At 40.1% G+C, this 22,027-nt stretch overlaps 1 protein-coding gene across 6 annotated transcripts in view; it reads right to left on the bottom strand.

Moving 5' to 3' along the window:
- Positions 1-22,027, bottom strand: part of sema6e (sema domain, transmembrane domain (TM), and cytoplasmic domain, (semaphorin) 6E) — a 150,175-nt gene that overhangs the window by 4,789 nt on the left and 123,359 nt on the right. For 4 of the 6 annotated variants that reach the window (XM_044209539.1, XM_044209538.1, XM_044209541.1 and 1 more), the window contains 3 exons: positions 15,748-15,806; positions 15,227-15,277; positions 11,780-11,935 (listed from right to left, as the gene is read on the bottom strand). In XM_044209539.1, coding sequence (XP_044065474.1) covers positions 11,780-11,935; positions 15,227-15,277; positions 15,748-15,806 — 266 coding nt within the window. The remainder of the gene's footprint in view (positions 1-11,779; positions 11,936-15,226; positions 15,278-15,747; positions 15,807-22,027) is intronic. The other 2 variants (XM_044209542.1, XM_044209543.1) reach the window with 2 other exon arrangements.

Raw genomic sequence — 22,027 nt, 5'->3', positions numbered from 1 at the left:
AATGTCCTTGGGTGATGTGACCCTAGCACTGTGTTTGCCCAGTGGTGTGAAAGGCAACGGTAATAAGAGAAGTGAAACCTGCCACCTCTCATAATCAGAGCTCATTTGCAAGAGGCTGCTGCCATCTGTGGTGTCAGACCCTTCTCTCCACCCTTAATGACAGTTTCTGTGAAACTGATTAGCCCGCGGAGGGGGACGGCTGAGCTGCACTGAGGAGGAAAAAAATGCAGGTGTTCCAAACAAGCTAAATTCAACAGCTAATGAAAGCTTCGTTGAGGAATAACAATGGAAAATGATGTCTAAATCAGGCTTGATGATAGTTTATGAGATGTTCAGAGTGATGATGACGAGGATGATGAGTATGAAGGGAGATCAGTTGAGTAATTAGATCTGCATTTTAATCTTTTCTCTGAATTAAGTGACCCAGACTTGACGGAATGAAGGGAAAGCTTTGCTCCAGAAAATTCTTATGAAGAAATTCACAGACATTCCTCCCTGAATGAGTTATCATGTGGGCGATGTGAATAAAATCTAAATATAATAATTAAATATATATCACTACTGCAATATATTGCAGTAGTGATATATAGAATATCCTGATTTTGTAAATTTTCCAGAAACTCAATTGAGATACTGATTACAGTTAAAATAAACAAATGGGAATGTCTATTATTGGGTAGGCCAGTTAACTGAAAAAAATCAACCACACTGACGCAAAAACTGTTCATTCATTTGCAATATTGTCACAACGGCCTCATACGACAAGAGAGCTGTCAGGGAGAACTACTTCGGTAGAAACCACATAGAAAAATCCCTAATGGTTAAAGAATCTATTGTTTTGATGTAGCAGTATCATCATGCTGCTCAACCCTGCCGGGTGCATCATAATTTTTCAATTCATGTGGAGGTGTTATGTGATGTGATGTGAAGTCATGAACACAACCCAAATCCTCCAAAACTGATTAAATTCTACAGCCCTTTTGAGACTAACATTTCGAAAGAATTTAATTTTAGTATAATGGAGGGTGTGAATAAAACCTCCTATATGAACTCATGAGACAGTGAGGCCAGGGTGAACATTATTAAAAGGTAGTGTGTGTTAAAGGGACCAAAAGGGGTCTTCCTCACTGTGTGTATGTGATTAGAGGCAAATATTAGGCGATACTACAGAGGTGGAAAATTTGATCAGACATACTAGATTTCAGTCAAATCTCATCACAAATCCACAAGAGACAAAAACACAAATGAGTGAAGTCCAAACTCATTTTTTAAGCCTCAAAAGGCATCGGACACCATGGTAATTACACTATGCATGATATGGAAAGACAAGCCATTTGCCTCCTGTCATCATTACAGCTTTAATTTGACAGAACCTTATTAGAAATGAGGTGGGAGACGGCAAAATTTGAATCAAACAAGGTTTATCTTGTGTCATGATGGATCTGTATGTACACAGTTCGTGGCCAACAGTTTTAAAAGGACTTTATTATTTAGGTCATGAAGTTACTGTGAAACTTGGGCAATTCTTTTTGCTGTTCATTATCTGGAGGTAGACTTTTGAGCAGGTGTGCTTATAGAGGCTTATTATCTCATCGTCATGTATCACTATATTCATTTTCGAGGGGTGCTTTGCTACCATTTTCCCTACAGAGGGATACTGTGTTGCACTATAATCTTTCTGGAAATAACGCTTTGAATAGAGCTTCCAATTAAAAATGCTCAATTTTTAGCCATTTATTCTTATGATTGCCTCGACTTATGACCACATTAAAAAGTCATAAATCATAATTGCATCCCAGTGGGAGAGGCAATCAAAAGTAATGCTGCTGAGCCTGTTAATACCTCTTCTTTTAATCTTGGACAATTTTTTTGGGTCTCATTACACAGGCCGCCAATCAGCTGTGCAGCAACGTCGTGGGTCCAAGTTTGCGGTTCTAACCGATCAGTGTCCCGGCGGTGGCAGCGGCATGCAGCTTTTGTAATGAGCGGTGAAAGAATGCTCTCATCTCAGTGGGCTTTCTGCCTCCTGTCACCCCTGTGGCTTCCCGGTACCTGTGAGTCATCCACTCCCTCTGGACAGCGACACCCCCCTCCCTGGCTGTGGCTACAGGCCTATTGAGGGGTCCCTCCTGGTTGAGGGGTATGAGTCAAGTGCCACGACAGGGGGTGAAACGCGCAGCTGAGGTAAACAAATCCAGAGCCTACGAACGACCTGTCACAACATGTTTCATGAGCAGGCCAGATGACTCAATCACTGGGTATGTGGGACATATGGTGCCACTGGTCACAGTGAAATTAATACCCTGTGAATCATACCGACAGCCTGGCAAGCAGCTAGGTGGCGCACAGGAGGTGTTGGCCAACTGTACACACCGATTTGGCTTTCTTTGCACTGCTTCACGAGCGTCTGGAAACTAAAGAATGGGGTTTGAAACTACACCATTTTTTTTTTTATTTAAAAAAAGTCTGTATACAGGGGGCAATCGTTACCTCAAGTAGAGGCGATAATTAATGGCGCTTTATGCTAGTTTCGCAACTTCCCTTCACTGTTTACATAGCTTCAGAGTCAGTGTTCCTATCTAACATTGTCACATTATATTTCTGTGTCAACTCAACATGGTCTCGGCTCAGAGAAGGCTTAATATAGAGATACCGAAGTCTGCCAAAAGGTAAAAAGACAGATGGGCTGCGTGAGTGGAGGCAAGGGAGGCAAGGGGAGAGAGGGATGGTGACAGCCAGGGGGAAAAAAAAGAGGAAGATGAAGGGATGAAATTCAACCTTGGTGACAAACTGGTGATGAAGAGGGGAGTGAATGTGAGAGGACTCAAAGATCCAAGAGACAGGGGAGCAAGAGCAAAGGAAAAGGGTGGAGATGAAAGCCAGAGAGGTAAAAAAAAAAAAAAGGAGAAGGAGAGAACGAGTGGATGTATGTGCGAGAAGCAGATTTGAAGGAGGAGGAGGATGAGGAGAGAGGCAGAGTGAGAGACAGACAGACGTGAAGGGGTGAGTGACAGACCGTCACTCGGCTGGGTTTTGAAGCTTGGTGCTCTGCGGCAGCTGTGATATGGTTGGAGAACCGTCGCGCTCTTCCACAGCGCCGTAGGAAGAGAAGGGCTCTGTGATTGCATCCATATTGTTAAAAATAGTCGCCGCAGTAGATTATGTAAACAGGCAAGTTTTACACAGCACTGTGTGTGCCGCGTCTTACTAATTGGCGATGGTTTTTGCATAAGGGAAATAAAGTAAGGAGGTCTGGCTGTTGTTGCGTGTGAAGTGTTTTTTTTCCCTGCAGGTGATGAAGTTGAAACTGAAAACAAATTACAATGGAGGTGACAACTTCTCTTAAGCATGTGAGTGATTAAGTAAATGGCTGCTGTCTTTGCAAGCTCCTGCAGACATCTTAAAAACAACTTCATTAACAATACAGCACCCATAAGCTTTTCTATGCCACCAATTACCGGTAATCTGAACACTTTGTAGTTTCATACTTGCTCAATTGTGAAATAATTATTTTCGCATCTCTTGCAGGACATTAAAGCGTCAGAACGCTACAAAACTGGAATTTAAAATACTGCCAGGAAGGAACGGCTACTTTTATTTCAGACAACACTTTCAAGGTCAGATACGAAATAATTTAAACAGAGGAACAACTTTTTATTATGCACATAACTTTTCCATTGTATGAGGCTTTTCTCAAGGGTGCGTTTAAATACTTGGTAACCTGGAGAACAACTTGTGTTTTATTTTTGCGCATCAAGTGAAGACATTCCAAAATAGCCCTAATTAGTTTCTGCTTCTGCAAGCTTACAAGTGCATGTAATTGTTCCCTTAATGGCTACTCCATCCCAATGAGAAGCCAACAAGACAAAATGGCCCCAGGCTTCACAGGCAAGCATTATCTCACCCCCACCCCCCGCTAATGCTGGAGATTTTTTTCCTTCCACACTAAAAATAACAATTTAACTCCTGAAAGACACTGAGGTTGAAGATTCAAACAAATGAATTATTTTCCTTTTTCAAATCCGGTTGAAAAGCAGAGCAGCTCTGCCCTGTTGCTGTGAGCTATAGTAATTTGACAGTTTTAATACCTGATGTGCACTGACACATGGTTACCAAACAGATCATGATCGTGTGTGTCAGTGTACACACACACACACACAGGGTATATGTGCTGTATGTGTGCAGGGTTCTAGCTGTTGACGGAGTGAATTCAATCATGTACACTTGTTATTAGGAATTTGCATAATATTCCACCTCAGTGCTCAGCCAATTGGATGCGGTTTAATATATGCACACAAGCTTAGGTGATATGGTGTAATGTAACAGATCCATTCCAATTGAAAAGCAGTGGTAATGAGCACTGCATTTCATTCCAGGTGTGCTGATGCATAGAGAGCATAGATTTCATTACAATTCTGATTGAATACTGGTAAATTGGGCGTGCTGTGGCATCTGGCAATCAGAACCATACTGTCTGTATGAAGTCCTTCAATATTTACACCTGTGCTTTGAAGGGAAAGTCAAGTTTTTAAGTAGCAGTATACATTTTGTTTTACACACTCAAACAACAGATAGTGGTTGGTTAAAGGGGTGGTTCATTCAAATTACAAAAAAACCTTTTCTCACTTCTCACATGCCACCACTAGTAGATATGGAGGTGAGTGGAGTTTTGGTTGTACTGATTAAAGCATAAAAAAATTACATTTGAAAAACTCAAAAGCAGTGTCTTTCTAGAAATGACCCACAGACCTCACCATGACTATTTCATTGGAACTTCTTTCTATTGAACAAATGGCAAACTATAAACACATTGCAGTTGAATTTTTCAAATGTAACTTTTTACTACTTTTACCAGCACAAAGTCCAAGCCAACTTTATTGTATTGGGGTGGAGGCAACATTTCCTGAGGCAGACATCTCAAAATATCATAAAGTCTAAACTATCAGCATGGCTGGATACCACTTGGGTTAAATAAGAAAATATGTTATTTTGTAATTTGGGTGAACCGACCCTTTAAAGTGGCATCTGAGTCACTTATCACAAGTCATTAAACCAGGCAGAGCACATGCACCGAGTGATGTCCTTTTTCTTTTCTTTTTTTACATGCAGTTGCATCAAAAACTTAAAACAAGAAGAGCTGTTTATTTGCCATTCAGTGGCTGGTAAAGCAAAATGGTTCCAATGCGAACTTCCAACTGCTGCTGTGATAATTTACATTTAAGTGGAAAAGCCAGCTGGAACAATCTTGGCTTTACCAACCAACTTAAAGAGACAGTCCACACCAAAGTCAGTTTTCGCAGATATGGTGAAACATTAGTTTTTAAAATTCATCTTGGTGCTGTTCTAGATTAAAAACTGGAAATATATAAAGAACATGCATCAAACTAAAAGGTGAGGAAATTCTGACCCTTAATAACAAAGGCCATTAAGTGGACACTTGTCTTAAGTACCTCACTGCTCACAAGTGTGACATTTATTTTCTAAATAATCTGTGTTTTACATCTCTGTCTTTTTGGTAAAAATCTATCATCGTGTCATGGAGCGCTGTCTTTGGAGTGAACCGCTGCTTTAAGAGATGGAGAAACTGCTTGCAGGCCACTCAAACACCTGCGCATAGTTTCAGCCATCGGCTGTAAAACTGGAAAGGCAGATCATAAAGAGACAGTTAAAAGTGTCAGTGAGAGAGAATTCAACAAAGGAGGCAGGTGCAGCTAAAGGGTTAGTCCAACTAAAAAAATAAAAGAACAAAGAAAAACAGGCAGGTAAAATGGGAGAAATACTCCCCAGAGGTCAATGAGACAGATTAAAGAGTAAGGGGTTAGGGCGAAGGAGCTGGGACAACTGCGTGGGTGGATTTGATCACTGTGGGGCCCCGTGGATCGCTGTGACGCTCAGAGCTGATGGCTCTCCATCCTGACACTGAGCTGAGCTTTAATAGCAGACATGGAATAAAGAGCCATTAAAAGTGCCGGTTATGGAAAGTGAAGTATTTGGTATGTGTAATGCCTTTAAGGTTAGTTTTTAACAGCGCACTGCAGAGTGTGTTTTTGTAGTAAAACATGATGTCACTTATAATCGCCATAAAGTGCTGGTGAACTGAGCGGAGGGAAAAATGGCCTAGATCTGTGTGACCTTTAATGCGCCATTACACCGTGACTATGACTCAGGGAGTCCAAATTGCCAGTAACATTTTAAAAACTTAGGTAAACGTGTGTGTGCGCACATCATGGCCTGATAAATCATGCAAGAGTAGCCAGTAGGATCAACGTAGATGAATAGGCTGAATGAAATTCGACAGCCGACAGTTCTAACGAACATGTTCTGGATATGCAGCTTCAATCTGACCTTTAAATATCTAAAATTGTATTAAATATTTTAATGTCTGACTTCACACACTGTCTACTGTTTGAAAAGTGACAGCTGCCTTCAAAATTATTGCTAAAATGAAAAGTAAAACTTTGGAAACAAATGTGATGAAGTGTTGGTCATTTCATTAACACTACTGGATGTTTTTTTTTTTTTTTTTAACTAGTGACTGATCAAACTGAATACTTTTAAGAATTGAATGCTGACACTATCATTATGTATTATTCATTTTCTTGATTTTTGCTTGGTTCTTTGCAAAGATTATGGCTGAGAAGAGTTCCGTTTAATATTAAACCCTATATATGTTTCTTTTTTACTTGTTTTTACTTTTAAGGGCTAAAAAACATTAAAATATTAATCATAGAAAATGCTGATACTGATGTGAAATGAACCCTCTCTGAGGAGCAGATATTGTGACGGTGGTTAGAGGGGACACACAGTCAGAGCCCTATCACTGGATGATACTGGCGGTGTCTGTTGCCATGGTCTTCAGAAGTATAAATAACTCTTTAGAAAACTAGCTGGCATCGATGTCCCCCCCAGGACGGCAGCCCTTCTTCATGGAACGGTTCAGCCCAAGTTCACTCTCTGCTCTCCTCCTGTTGTGTTTTAATGAGTTTGAAAACGCCCACTTCACTTGATTCTATTATCGAGCCATCTCCCTGTGCTTGTCAGCTAAATTAGCTGCTAGCCTGGCTTTTGAGTCCAACCCACACTGGTTCATCTAAATGTGCACAAGAGTCACGGAAAAGGTCAACTTACAATAGAGGGCAGGAGAGGGGGACAAAACAAACCAGAGAGGTCTAAAACCAGGAGTCTTGTGCAACACAGTTTTGCTAACACACAGTTTTGTGTGTTCACACATGATGGAGAGGTGGGCGTTCTCCAGCCAGAAACAGCTCTAGTGCAACCTGACTGCTGGCATTTTTCTAAATAGCGGCAGGTCAACGGGTTCCTGCACTTGCCTTTTATTCTTCCCTGGTGTTTACATAATGTAATGCAGCTACCCACATCTGAACTAATATTTCACCTCACAGTTTTTATTTGTCCATAACTGAACAACATGAAACAAAAAAATAAATGTGGTTAGGATTAACAGGGCTGTATGTGTTAAGTGAGTGACTGTCTTTGTACTTATAGAGTTTATATCTTGCTGACATTTATGGATAAGGTGGATTTACAGATGGTTTGCTTCTACTCATATGATCTTTAAGAGATGTTTGCTGGCAGGGGAACTTTTGAAACCTGGGAAACATAATAAAAAGGTGAACAGGTCTTCCACAGCAAATAATAGTGAAAATAAACAGTAAATTACCTTGTTTTAAAGAATTATTTTAGAATAGTGATAATTGCTAGTTTAATTAAAAATATGTTAGGTTTCATATGTATGTGAAACAAGCAGATATGGAGAGAGAAGTGAGAAGGGTGGGGTTCAGATTTCTGCTCAAGGGTCCAACAACTGGGCTAATGTGAGGATCAAACCCATGTACTATCTTTCAAATGATGACCTTATGTGCTACTGTGCACTTAGTATGTATGTGTGTTGTCTCATGTTGTCTCATAATCTAACAGACAGGTAATTGCTAACCATAAACCAGTTTGCTTTTCCTACTGTGACATATCAAAAATGCCTATTAACACAAAGTTGTAAATAATAAAATTAATTATGGCTGAATTCCATTTAGCTGCTTCAGTTTCATGGTCCTGGTATTGTTCATGTTGGCCCACTGTCACACTGTCATTACTTACTGGGACACTTCAACAGAACAGAGCCATCGCTAATGTTATTAGTGACACCTGTGCTTTTCCTGCCATGACAAGTCAAAATATCTGCTGTGAAAAAGGCCTTTAGTGCCTAGTGGTTGAATGTTCCCATTAACGCTTGCTAGTTAGGTAGCCTTATGGCTAGTTGGGGAGCTAACTGCTGCTAAAACTTTTTTCACTATTTTTAAAAGCTTTTTCTAAACCTCTGGAGGCAACTGCAGGTCTAGTCTAAAGTAATTGGAGACCAAGGCCAAGTCCAAGTCAGGTCTACAGTCTTTCAGAGTAACACCTTGTCTACACCGGGTGTTAGGTGAAAGCTGTACGTTAGCAGCAGCAGCTGCAGTCCTATTAGTGTCTACACTGGAGGCCCTCAGCCACAGTTGTGCACTCAGAAGTGTTTTTACAGCACTCATGGACGAATATACAATGTACAATAGTTAGGCACAGACACAAAAAAAGGCTTGATGCCACAAGACGCTCCAGGTTCCACAGTTAAATGTGTACAGCTTGAGTCATAGTCAGTGCAGACAGCTGTATTGATTAAAATGCATATCTTTTCCCTCTGACGGCATTGAGATGGATGACTGAAAGACATGGCTGAAATGCATCCAGTGTGACAGGGCGTAAGTGTCGAGTCCTTTATAGCAAGTCCAAGTCAAGTCACTAGTCTGCATCAGCAAACTGCAAACCACAGTGCAAGTCAAGATGAAGACATTTGATCGTTTTTCTTCAACACTGTGTCAACAGTGTTTTTTTTTTTTTTTTTTTTTTTTTTTTTTTTTTTATGAGTGACACAAAATCCTCACAGCAACAGGCCCAAAAACTAAATATGCAAGGCCTGCCTACCACTTATTATTATTTATTATGCCACATTTTACCTGGTAAAACTTCAATTTCTTCTTTGTTTTTGCTTTCAAGTTTCAAGTTCTCATTATTGCAACTCAAGTCCAAGTCTCAAATCTACAGGAGTGATCTTTATTGAGGCTAGCGGTTGTATGTTTAAATTAACACTTGCTGGTTTGGTAACTTAGCCTGATTGCTAATTGGCGAGCTAACTCTTTGTTGGAGCAACTCAGTGTGCTTTGTATTAAAGACATTTCTTTTTGTTACAGTGACCAATTTGGATACACATATCTATTTCATTTGAGTGTTTTGTAATTTTTGTTCTGGTATCTTTGTTTCTCTTGATTGGCTGTTCTATATTTGGCCCCTATCTGTGTACTGTTGTCTACTGGCCCACCTTCTGGCTGCTGGGAGATTTGTGACACAAATGCAGAGCCTCTACAGAAGGTACAGACAAAAAAAAAGCAGATATCTGGTGAGAAATTGACAGGAAGTGAGAGAGACTCGAGGCCCTCTTGGAACTGTGATGCTTTTACTTTGACACCAGCTCCTCTCCTGCCTTATCATCCCGCTCGCCCAGCTCTTCTGATTGAACCGGCAGCGTCACAGTCTCTGGCTGAAATAGATTGCGTTGCTGTTTCTATTACATCCTACACCCCTCCCCTCCCCCCTTTTGTCCGACTCCCTGGCTCAGGCCCCTGCTGGTTATTTATTTGTTATGGGCTTTTCTCATTTGGGCTTGAGTAGCTCATCATTGCAGCCAGAGAGTCTGTCTGCGTGAATGGAAGCTTATTTCATTTGCTGAGGATTTATGGACTTCTGACATGGTGCCTGTGCAAGCAAGCAGCAAGGCGAGGACAAAAACTGTTCATGCCGCCTTGTCCTCCCTGTATCACATCCAAATGAACCGTATCTTCTTCCTAAACTTGCAGGAATATGCTCCAGTCTTTTGAAGGGGAAAACCCCTAAAAACTTTCTCTCTTCTGCTCTGCAGCTCTTGTTTCTTTTCATGATCATTTGAGGGTCACAGAGATGTTTCGTTGCACTTCTCGACATGGTTATGCAGCTTTTCTACTTACTTCTGTTAATCAGTGAGTGCAAACTGTCAAATTAAAAATGTAAGAAATAATGAGACTCAAGCCTATAAAGATCAAGATGTAATTAAATATTCAAGAACTAGTTGGAGTTTTAGAGGTTATGCCGTTTATTGAGGAAGCTGGATGGTGCGGTGTAATTGTTGAAGAGTCTGCGCTGTTACTGCAAGATCACAGGTTTGATCAACAATGTGTGAATAGAAAGCTAAAGTTAAAGAAATTAAGTAAACCTCATTCAAAAATCACATTGACATCTGTAATCACACAAATTATGAACATCCAGCCCAACAATATAACCTTTAGAGCTGAAATTATTAGTCAATTAATCGTTTGTCATTTTTTCAAGACAAAATGCCAAAATGTGGATGGTTCCAGCTTCAGAAATATGAAGATTTTCTGCTTTTTTCTTACATTGCAGTAAACTGAATATGTTTGAATGTTTTTGTTGCTTATAGTATTCACTTCTCTGTGTTTGACCCTGAGGAAGGTTTGTTTTCATGTCATGTAGCCACAAAGATAAAGGCCTTAACACTTTTTTGAGACAGATCAAAGAAACCCTCAATGAGAGATTTCGTTATAGAAGCGAGCGGAACAGCAGCTAGCCTGGAAGTTGACATCAGGACTTTGGCTCGCAAGTCTGCACAGGAAAATGACTTTTGCTGTGTTCTCTCAAATGGGAATGGAAATTATAAATGTAAATGAATGGTCACATAAAGAGAAATGCTACCTGGCTTGTGTTTTGAATTTTTTCAGTGCGTTGGAAAACATTGAAGGAATATTTGTGTGTGTTGATGAGCTAAATAAAAGATGAGGAAAGGCCATGTGGGAGCAGTGCTGTTTAGACTCAGGTTCTCTACTTGATTTGAGGAGTTAATTAGAGCCAATGCAGTATTTATTTCAAGTCATTAAATCTTTGGCATTCATGGCTGCTGTGTCGAGTACATCGAGATGTACGGCTGAACATAAAGGGACAAGAGGATCTTCCTCTAATATTCTTCAAGCCCTGTCTGAACCATGTTTATCTCCGTTTAGTGAAAATGTACGCTGTGGTATTCAGTGATATTGAACACTTATTATTCAGCACCCTTCCATCTAACCACACAGGAACCATTAAGTCAAGCTGCCCGGGAAATTATGCATCGCGTCATGTAACGCTGAGACTAATGAAGTGTACGGATCAAAAAAAATCGATTAGCAGTGCTTTCTGCCTTTCAGTAAGAGATTGGTTTGACTAGTGAGTTAAGTGTTAGTGAGCTAATGAAAGTGATATTTCACCCTGGAAGAACATTTATACATATTAGCATGCATACCATCACATGACTTCTTGAATGGTTAGCTTCCAGCAGGAGCTGCTTTCTGCTTTTACTGGTCAGGACTCATTTTCTCAGCATTATTCAACATCAGTCATCATCAGAAATTGCAAACTGCAATCATGGATGGAGGATATAAAATAATAGAGGTGATTTGAATTTGTGTCATTTTTACACTAGCTGTCTGAAATGAGTACCATTGCGGTAGAAATGCAGGTCGAATGATTAAACTGATGCAGGCATGCTTGCTGAAAATGGGAGACTGTTCTACCAGAGTAAAACATTATTTTTAGTTATTTTGTGTTAGTGGTCAGTCTGGTTAGAAGTGTATGGTGAGGCGTTCGGGGCCCAGCAGTGCAATCCCCCGCAGATTCACTGAGGACAGAGATCCCTCCCCCTTACCCTCCATCTCCACACTGATTGGCTCCGAGTCAGGTGACCCTTGTTCCCCCACGGGGGGAGGGCCATCAGGACCTGTACCTCTTTCAGGGTCACCTGCCTCCTTTGGGAATGCCGCCCCATGATAGGTTGTGCTGGCACTTGTGGGTGTGGTCTTCCCTGTGGTTGTAACGAAGGGGGGGAGGAGGAGGAGGAGGGGGGCAACAGAGTGAGTGATTAGTGAAATGTGAATCAGCCTGGACAATAAACTTCAGAGAAATGAGGGTGAGTCTTGAGTGGAAAGAAAACCGCCACCCGTTAACAGAAAGACCTAGTGATGATAGAGAGCAACATGATGAGCACACAGAGCAGAATTTAATTCATCCATCAGTTCACTTCCCCACAGATACACTATGATGTCAGGCGCTGCAGTTTACTTTACAACCTTCTTAATACCCACATTCAGTCTCTCCAGGTGAGTTTGACAAAATTCCAACATTTGCAATGACATATCCACAATTCTCCAGACTATTTCTTGCTGTGCTGCTATTCTCACACTCCAAAACATCTCATATCCTTTAATATAATACATTATAACATTCTAACATACTTGAATGGCTTTTGAATTTTTACAAACTGTAACAAAGGTTTTAGGCACTTTTATAATATTTAACTCCTGGGTCAATATACCATTGTAATTTGAGAGAATGACAGGTGTACAGTCTTTTGTTACCAAACCATTCAATAATCATTTGATCCTAGTTCACTAGTTTATTTTATAGAAAAATCCCACTTTTTTTTTAACATGGCCTTGAACTCCAACCACAGTTAAAACTCCTCTGAGTCTACTCTGCTAAGTGTTTGCACAGATAAGTTGAAATAGATACTGGTGACTGGCTAGGTAATGTTTTTTTTTCACCACAGCTCTTTTCCACTACCTCACCCGAGCCGAGCTGTTTCACAGGAAACTCTGTCACCTTGAGGCAGACCAGCAAACATTATGACTGCCACATTTGGAATTATTTCAAACATATGCCAAGAAACACACTGGGCATTAGCTGCCACAGGCCTTGTATTATCAAACATATTTATCTTGATGACACACTCCACATCTTGATTGCATTATTAGCTCTCGGTTGTCCTTGAGGTCCGGTGAGCAGCATGCTGCTATTGGCTTGGGCTCCTGCACTAATAAGCCAGCCATAATGTTAGCATTCTGCAGACCTCACACCCAGACTGGAGGAAAAGGGCTTGTTCTCTCTCTCTCTCTCTCTCTCACTGTGAGCCAGTTGACAGCGTTCACTCCGAATGAGGTGCCCCGTCAGTTCGCCATCTGCGCCGGGGAAATTAAAACTGTACACTGGGGGGTGTTTGGCCGTGGCACCTCGGACAATAGCGCCAGGATTTCATCATTACTTCAATTTATAACAATTGTGTTATTCTGTGTGTCACGTAGGATCATATTGTTTGTCCTGTTTTACTATTGATAAAGTACTAAAAAATTGCACATTATACAACAGAGGAACATTTGATTACCTACACGGGCAGGCGTTTGTCTCACGCCCTTCTCTCTGCTGGCTGCGATTGTTTGGGTGACAGGGAAGTGGAAGAAAGAAAACGTCCCTGCCTTTGGTGTGCTTTCGAAAACAGGGAATGGAGCCCCTGTGTGACAACAGCTTTGTTCGGCATATGGTGTGTTTTATTGTCTAGGAAAGCTGATAATTGATCTTCAGTGCAGAGACTTAAAAGGCTTTTTGTGTGAATCAGCTAGAAAAAAAACCCCAAAAAAACACCAAAAACAACAGAGACAGAATCTGACTGCATGTTGAGAACTTCAAACAGTGCAGTGGAGCATCAGGGTAGTGAGAGCCCTGTAGGATTAAGGAGGAGGGTTGCTCATCAAGTCTTGCTACGCTGACTGAGTGGTAATTCCTCCAGCAGGGAGCCTTTACAGACTACTGAGGCACTGTGGGACTGTGGAGGTCCGGGCCGAAGCCTCTGGCAGTCAAAGTGGCCTTTCTTCTGAGAAAGAGACTGAGGGAGGATGCAAGATGGATGGTTCTGCAGAGCCGTAATGGCCAACATCTTCCAGCGTGATGGGCTCAGTGATGATACTAATGACTGTGTTGGATCAACCACTGCCATTAGCTCCCCCGTGTCCCAATTTGTCTGGTGACAAAGGGATCTGACTTCGAGCAAGTCTTAAGAACTCCTCAAGAAGTTCAGACTGGTGCTTTAGTTGTGTAGATAAAAGCGGATGAGCCTGGCCAACAGCTATCTGATTGAAAATGACTGGTTTTGAATGTTGCAGTGTTAGAAAATTGTCTGAACACCATCTCCTCAATCTTATCTGAGAGCTAGCCAGCTTGGCGGCATTTCTATTTCTGTTCTGGCCATGCCAGGGGCTGCGTGGTGTGGCCAGCGGGGGAGTAATGGGACGTGACAGCGATGATGATCCTTCTTGATACAAGGCATTAGGCAGCCTAGCCAGCGGAGCTCCTGGTCCATCAAAGGAGTGATGCTTCAGACAATGGCTTCAATGTTTAAGCTGTCAGACTGGCTGAGGAGGAGAGGTGGCACCGGCCATTCAGCTGCCTCAATAAAATATTCTGTAACCTCCCAAGTTGTAGAGTGCAGAAACATTTACTTTGTAGGCATATAACTGAATAATTCTGATCCTCTTCTACAGATAAAGTAAGTGAGTAGGTCGAGGTTCAATATGTTATTCAAGGATATTTAAAGAAATATTACATTTCTTTAAAAAAGACCCATAATGGTAAATAGTTTTGGCCATCACTTTTATTGTAACAGGGCAGGAATACAAGTAATCAGATGATCAGACAGGTTGTAAATAAACCTCCACTCTGTCCTTGGTAAACGCCCATTTTGACTGTGATTTTGACTGTGATTTTGACTGTGATTTTGCAGACATACTTTCTGGTTTAACAGACCTACTGTACTGTACTTACTGTAGCTGTGCATGCAAACAATTTCATAAGTCTATAACTGACATTTTGGGTGCGCTCACTTACAGTATCACCATCAATAAAGTGTAGAAAAACTCTGGGTTTGTTTACAATCTGTATGATCATCTGACTATTCGTGTCCTTTGTTGTAGTGATGACACAGGATCTCAACAATTTAACTGTTTTGGCAAAATAAAATGTTAAAATAACCAATATGAATGATCTAATGAACTAATAAAATAAGACCCAGATTGTAAAAAAATCAAAACTCAAATCCCCATCTACTCATGGCTGTTGATGGACACAAACCAGCTGCTGCAAGAATTAAATCACAACCTTTTTGGGTATAAAATAACTTCTGTAAAAACTAGTTTCCTTAGAATCCTACTTGGGTGTAAGACTGCCTAGTGAGTTTAGTTTGCTAGCCTTTACTCTGTTAGCATTCAGTGGGGACCAGTTTTATCAGCTGAGGCAGTTAAATGAAAACAAAGACATGTCCACTGACCATATGCTGAATCTAGCGCTGTGTTTTGCTTGCGAGTGGTCGCCAGGACATCTGGAGAAAAAAAACAACAAAGAAATTCAAAATGCCATCAGTGTGTGTGGTCATGATTTGTCAAGATTCCTGGTTTGTGGGCACAATCATCATTTCTAATGGGAGACAAGTATTGTTGAATTTGTCCTGTTTGTGGTTCTGATCACATCCCAGACACATGCAAAACAGCTACAACAACCCACTTTGTCTTAAATGAAGACACTTATATGAGCAAATGCTTAATTAACATAGAAAGATTGAGAACAGGGGCGGACAAACTACTCTTCAATCTCCTTCAACATGAACTGAATTGCTGCCCTCGTTGAAATAAATACATCATAATGCTCCATTATAATTCGTTAGATCCGCAATCACCTGTGCCTGCTGTCGCTCTGCCATCAAGATCTGATAACAGTCAATAGGTGTTTTTTCTCTCTCTTTCGTTATTGCTTATGTAAATCTCTGAGAATAAATACATGTTTCCAACTCACCGTGGCAGGTATCTGGGTGCTGATGGTAACCGTTCTCCACATCCTGTTCAAACCCGCCTCTGAAGAGTAAGCAACAAAGACACACACACACACACACACAGCAAGACAAAGAGACACATCAGTACATTTGCATCAATCCATTTCCGTGATTGTCTATTTCTAACAAAGCACCTCATTGAGTCTTTCCAAAATTGGTTTTGTTGATGAGAACTGCTTAGAGACGGGGAGGTAAGTGCACCGTAACAAAATTTAATTTGTTTTGTGTCTGGATGAGGTCAGTGTCTGTGTCTCGCATTTGTTGTTGGGACACAGTAGTGGCTGGACCTGAAGGGAAAATCCACCCTTGGATCTTCTTACAAGGTTGTATATCATCAATTTTGTGGCGTTCAGCAGATTTAGTTTGTGATAAAAAGTTGCAATTTACTTTTGTATGTCCTCAATTTCCCTCAACCTGCCTCCTCTGCTTGTACTTTAATTTCCTACATTTTCTAGATCTGGACTTGTCATACAGTACATAGCACTTACTGCAGCTGCACTGTATTTTAGTCTACTGAGGCTACTGCTGGTGAAATTGGTACCTCTGCAATGAATGTCTCACTGTATGATTTTGAAAAATAGTCAAAGGGAAGTGTGTTGATTCAGAGTGACTGACACCAAAACCTGTCATTTACAACAGATATTTTCGTGGTAAGACTTTCTGTTGTTGACACCTCCACATTACTGATGGCATTGGAAATATATTCACGAGACATCTATATTTTGGCCAATTTTCTGCGGGAATAAGAAAAATACACTGAAAATATGAACGGGATGGAAGTATTATCATCAAAAGCCGTTTAAGTGTTTTTATGTGGGTTGGTAAGAAAAAAAGGACAAGGTGTGCAGATTCAAGAAAAGAATACATGGCCTTGTTGAAAACACTTCACTACCTGTTCTTACTATCTCATACAAGAACATAGTGAATAAATTATTAATGAATATTGGTATATTGATTTTATGTACGATATGAATGAGTTTTACCACATCTGTGCAACTACATTGTAGTTTGTCATTAAATCTAATAAAATTAACTTGAAAACTGAGGCACATTTGAGCAAAAGGGGAAACAAAAGTTCAATCATGCCAAATAAATCCTTTAAAAATATTTTTGCTGTGCAACCCAAATCCTCTGAATTCGCCTTTTGAACCACTCCTCCAAACTGACAAGAAACTCAATCTGACAATTATTGATTTTCTGCTGCTCTGATGAAAATGTGCCTACGATTGATACGCTGTTCTCCCTCCAAGTGACGCACCATCTTTCACCTTCCAGTCAATCAGAAATCAAAGTCTCATCCAGATGCACACATTCGTCGGTTTAGTAATGCGATTGAGCCGATGCATGGTGGAGCGGAAGCCTTTCTAGTTAAGCGGAGCTTCACGTCGACGCCAACAATCTTCCCACACGTTGTAATGAACCAAATAAAATAGACAAGGGCTCGTATACTGCACAAGCACAAGAGTAATGATCCAGTATTCACGCAGAGACACTTGTACAAGCATGCATGCACGCCTACTCTATAACAAACCAATTTGTTCCTTATATAACCTAAACACAAACCTACATCTCACACAGATTATATGCAAACATACAGGCTTCCAGCACTCATCTATAATTAGCAAAACAAACTTTCCACGCACACAAACACACACACACGTCCTACACAGACACAAGACAAACACATTATCTTGTACATACATTTTTAGATTCCTTTCTAGAGACTCACAATCCTCAACACTATCTGTGCGCTTATCAAAGACTTCTCAGCTCCTGAGAGAAACAACAGATGTCTAAGTTGAAGGCAGAAGCCAGTGAACATCCAAAACGCGAGAACACTGAACTCAGCTGGAAGGGGAAAAAAAAATAAAAAATCAGCTCATAGTATTAATCACCTCAATTTCTTCAGTGTGTGTTAAAGCAGGAACTCTGCCGTCAACTGTCAGGTTTAGGGATGTGTGTTTGCAAAACCTGCTGTGAGGAGGCTGCTAAGCGCACAGATACACACCTGGTGCACTAAATTACACCGTCTCTTACTCACTAAAAACCACAGCTCGCTTATAGTAAGTTCCTTTGTTTCCTGAGGCAGTATGGATTCGGAAGTATGGAGGTGATTATCAAATCAAAGAATGCCAGGCTGATGCTCAGTGTTCGTATGAAAAATGAAGTAGTCTGGGAGAGAACAAACATAAAAAAATGAACATATATCTTTAGAGGATGTATTTTTACAGCTTGAGAGCAGTTGGTGTTTGACGTCACACCATAAATGGTATGATGATATCTATAGCACAGTTAGTTTTCTTTGGTATGAATCATAGTGAAACATTTTGTTTTCTCAAGTTCATATTTGAGTTGTTTAAAGCAGTGGTTCAAAACCTTTTTGGCCTGTGAGCCCTTAAAAACAAAGCTTTGTCTAGTTACGACCATTGTCAGAGTTGCAAGTGTAAAGGTTGTGACCAGTTCAACCAAAGAGTGATTATTTCCTCTCAGATTTAATCGAACACACAGACACACACAAAAAACGAAGAAAGCTTGAAAAACAATCAAAAATTGCCACGAAGAAGCTAAAACCAATAATGAATTCAACTTATTAACAATTGTCTGTGTAGCCAAAGTCTGATGTGGAACACAGTACCCTCCTTTAAATCTCTTCTTAAGACTCACTTTTATCGTATGGCTTTTTCTTAATCTGATGGTATTTGTTGCAATCATATAAACATGATAAAATCTTTTAAATCTTAAGTTCTGGAGCACTTTGTAACTTTGTTTTGAAAGGTGCTATATAAATAAAGTTATTATTATGTCTGCGTCACCATAACGACTGACAAAAAGACCACAGAGTCCAGGTGGATCAGAAGAGACCACTTCATTCATTAAAAAACCCAAAAGCCACCTGAGCTGGAAAGCAGGAATGAAATGCAAAGATGCATCAGAGTTACTGGTGCTCGATTAATCATGTGATTGTAGCATGTCCTTTCCAATATATTCACATAGAGGTGATCCAAACATGCAGAAATTCAACGAATTCTCAAAATTTTGCTTAAAACACAACATTTTAATAGAAACAACCTCTGTTGCACTGTCTGCCGAACGTGGAACTTTTTTTTTGTTTTTAATTTCTGAGAGGGGGGGACTTTACACGGTGTACTGAAATGAACCAATGCTTGTAAACAGAGTTTTGTTAAAAAGGTATAATATGTTACTTTTACGCATTAAAATGTCTAAAAATGACTAGACCTATGTTATATATATTTTTTGAGTTGCGTTCTTGCATTATACCAAATGTTTCCAACAATTTTCAAACATAGATAAATCCGTAATTTTAAATCAATATAACGGGACATTTCATTTGGTCGCCTGTCAATGGTGTCATATCCCATTTGCGCCTGCGTCAGCGTTGTGGTTGTCTGTCAGAAGCTGTCATACACTGACTCTTTATCCAGTGTTAAGTCACATTTTTACCAAACACTTTTTAGATTTTGGTCGTTTTTAACTATATATTTTAACCGGATGAAGGATTTTAGTCATCGGGTGTCTGGATCTTAAGTTAGCAGAGAAACAAGCTGAGAAAATGTTAGCGGCAGCTAGGGCTCGCAGAGTCTGTTGTCCGCCGAACATAGTCAGAGAAACACTTATTTTTAACATGAAACTGATTTATTCAGTGTTTCTACCGGTTTTAATCACCGGGTCCATTCGTTTTGGAGAGGAGGAGACCTCTGTGGGTAACTCGGCTCCCGGTACAAACCTCTTGAACGATGAACACTGAAAGAGTACTAACTGGGAGAAGCTGACCGCAGTGAAGGCAATGATGGTGAAGACAACAACTCCCATGATCCCACGCTACATCATGACACCATAATTGACCTTCTCTGGTGTTCATGCACATGAATAAATAGAGAAGGTCAATAAATAAACAAAACAACCATCAGGCAAGAATTAATTTTGTTCTGCTCGGCTTTCCAAACTGCTGGCGGTCAGATATCAACATCTGTCTGCTTTTTCCCATAAACCCTTTCAGTCTGGGTTCATGTCCTGTAGCTGGCTCAGTTACACTCTTACTCTGAACAAACTGCATCACGCTATGATTTGGTAGTTGAATTTTCAGTCACCGTAATGCTGCCATTTGAGCATTAAAGGCCTTGTTCTTACTTGGCCAAACAAACCAAACTGAATATCTTTCCACCTGGTTTGGTAGTTTTAGTGTGGGATCATTATCGTGGCACTGATAATAAAAGAGCTTTGCACTTAGTGGCACAATGTTGATTTCATTTAGCAAATCAGAAAAAAACCAAACATTTTTGGCTGGCAGGCCTTTAATTTTAATGAATGCAGTGTTGACTCAACCTTAAATAACATGCCACATAGATGTATTCACTGAAGGTGAGTATCTGCACAACAAATCAACACCAGCAGATGAGAGTCCGTAAACAAGATAAAATGCAGGCACAAAATAATGATTTCACAAGTAGCCTACATCACAACATGAAGAATTGCATAAATACAGATTTGTTTTCAATCTAAAAACATGGAAGCTGGATGGCTAGAAATATTTTGTCTCTGATCTGCAGAATAAAACCAATATCCCACCGATGATAATTAATAAAAATAATTTTATTTACTGTAGCAAAGTGCTTTGCAAGAGAAATCAGGAAAATGACATGACTTTCAGCTGTTTCACATGTTATGATTCGAGGGCCGATTATAATAATGGTTTGGCATCATAACGCATCCGACGCAAGTTGGTGTTGACTGTCGGGAGATTAAATCAAACGTGTGGTTTTTATTAGCTCGCTAAGTGTTTGCTTTCTGAACATGTTACTGTTTGTCCTTCTCATTAAGGTTATTTGAAACATGTTTAATATTTGTGACTGGAATCCAAACCGTTGACATTACACGGCTGGAGAAACTTTAGAAAACTACCAGAAACTGCCACTGTCCTATTTCCCACAGCTGACACGCATCAACTCTCCAGAAAAGCAGCAATTTTATCACATTAGTACGTCATTTGTTGATGTGTTGGATGGATGTGTTGATTCTTTCAATTGACACATCTCAGCTCCTGAACCTTGGCTACTCTACCTTGTCTGTTAGTGAGTATGAATACAGCCAATCTGTACTGCAATTAAAGTGTAATTCTGGTGATATTTTTCTTATTGACAACAAATCCCATGAAACCAACAATAAACTGATCCTACTAGCTCCAGCAAATGTGCTTTTACTCCTGTTTGAGCGATATTTGCTAAAACCCAAAGGCCAGCAAACTATATGTCTGTAAGCTGCTTTGAAAGGTTTACGTCTTTAGCAACAAATGTGCTGAGAGACTGAAGACCACATTGTCGGTTTTTGTCTTTACATGGGATTTTTTTGACAGTAAAAAATAAATAAATAAAATAGAATATTGCCAGTCTCATTGTTCATCTTAGCCCTAGCACTGAAACTCCCTGCCTGAAGATCTGAGGCTTGCAGAATCAATGACATCTTTTAAATCACTCAAAACCTATCTTTTAAAAAAAGCTTTTATGAATAAGGGCACACCATTTTACTTCCAACTTGCTTTATTTGTTTAATGCTATTGCTTTATATTTTTTAGATTACTTTTGGGTATTTTATTTCCATTTTATTCTTGTATTACTGTAATTGCCTAATTTTATTTCATTGTAGTCCTGAAATGTTTTTGTTCCAGTTTCAACCACGTAAAGCACTTTGTAACTTTGTTTTGAAAAGTGCTTTATAAATACATTTTATTATTATTATCATCATCATCATCATCATCATCATCCTTTAACCTGCACTGCACAGCTGATCCCGTTCCAGGATCTTTATCCATCCTCTGTCCTTGGCCGTCTTTTGTTTTGGCATTGTGCTATAGTGACAGTGATTATGTCAAATGCATAATGGATGACATGTAAACTAAAACACCCAGAAAAAGTATGAAGTTGAGCCATCCAGACACACAATCTTTCAATGTGTGAGACGAAGAGACAGAAAGAGGGCTGTGAATCCTCTCTTCTCCCTCTCCTATCATCTGGATCAGCCACAAATCACTCATTAAAATGTATGCCACCTCTGGATGAGAAAGGACTGGAGGAAAAAAAAAAAAAAAAAGACTGATAGTCCATGAGAGAGTGATGTGAGAGAGGAGACAGTGAGAAAGAGACAGAGAGAGATAAGAAAGTCCCAGGAGGAGGATGACTTTTGGGCTGCTACATCTCAAACTCTGGTCAGGCTCTTTCTGCTGCCTGA

Source organism: Siniperca chuatsi, linkage group LG9 (genome assembly GCF_020085105.1).
Source record: "Siniperca chuatsi isolate FFG_IHB_CAS linkage group LG9, ASM2008510v1, whole genome shotgun sequence".
NCBI lineage: Eukaryota > Metazoa > Chordata > Actinopteri > Centrarchiformes > Sinipercidae > Siniperca > Siniperca chuatsi.
Note: the sequence above shows the minus strand (reverse complement) of the source record. Positions and strands in the feature narration are given on the sequence as shown.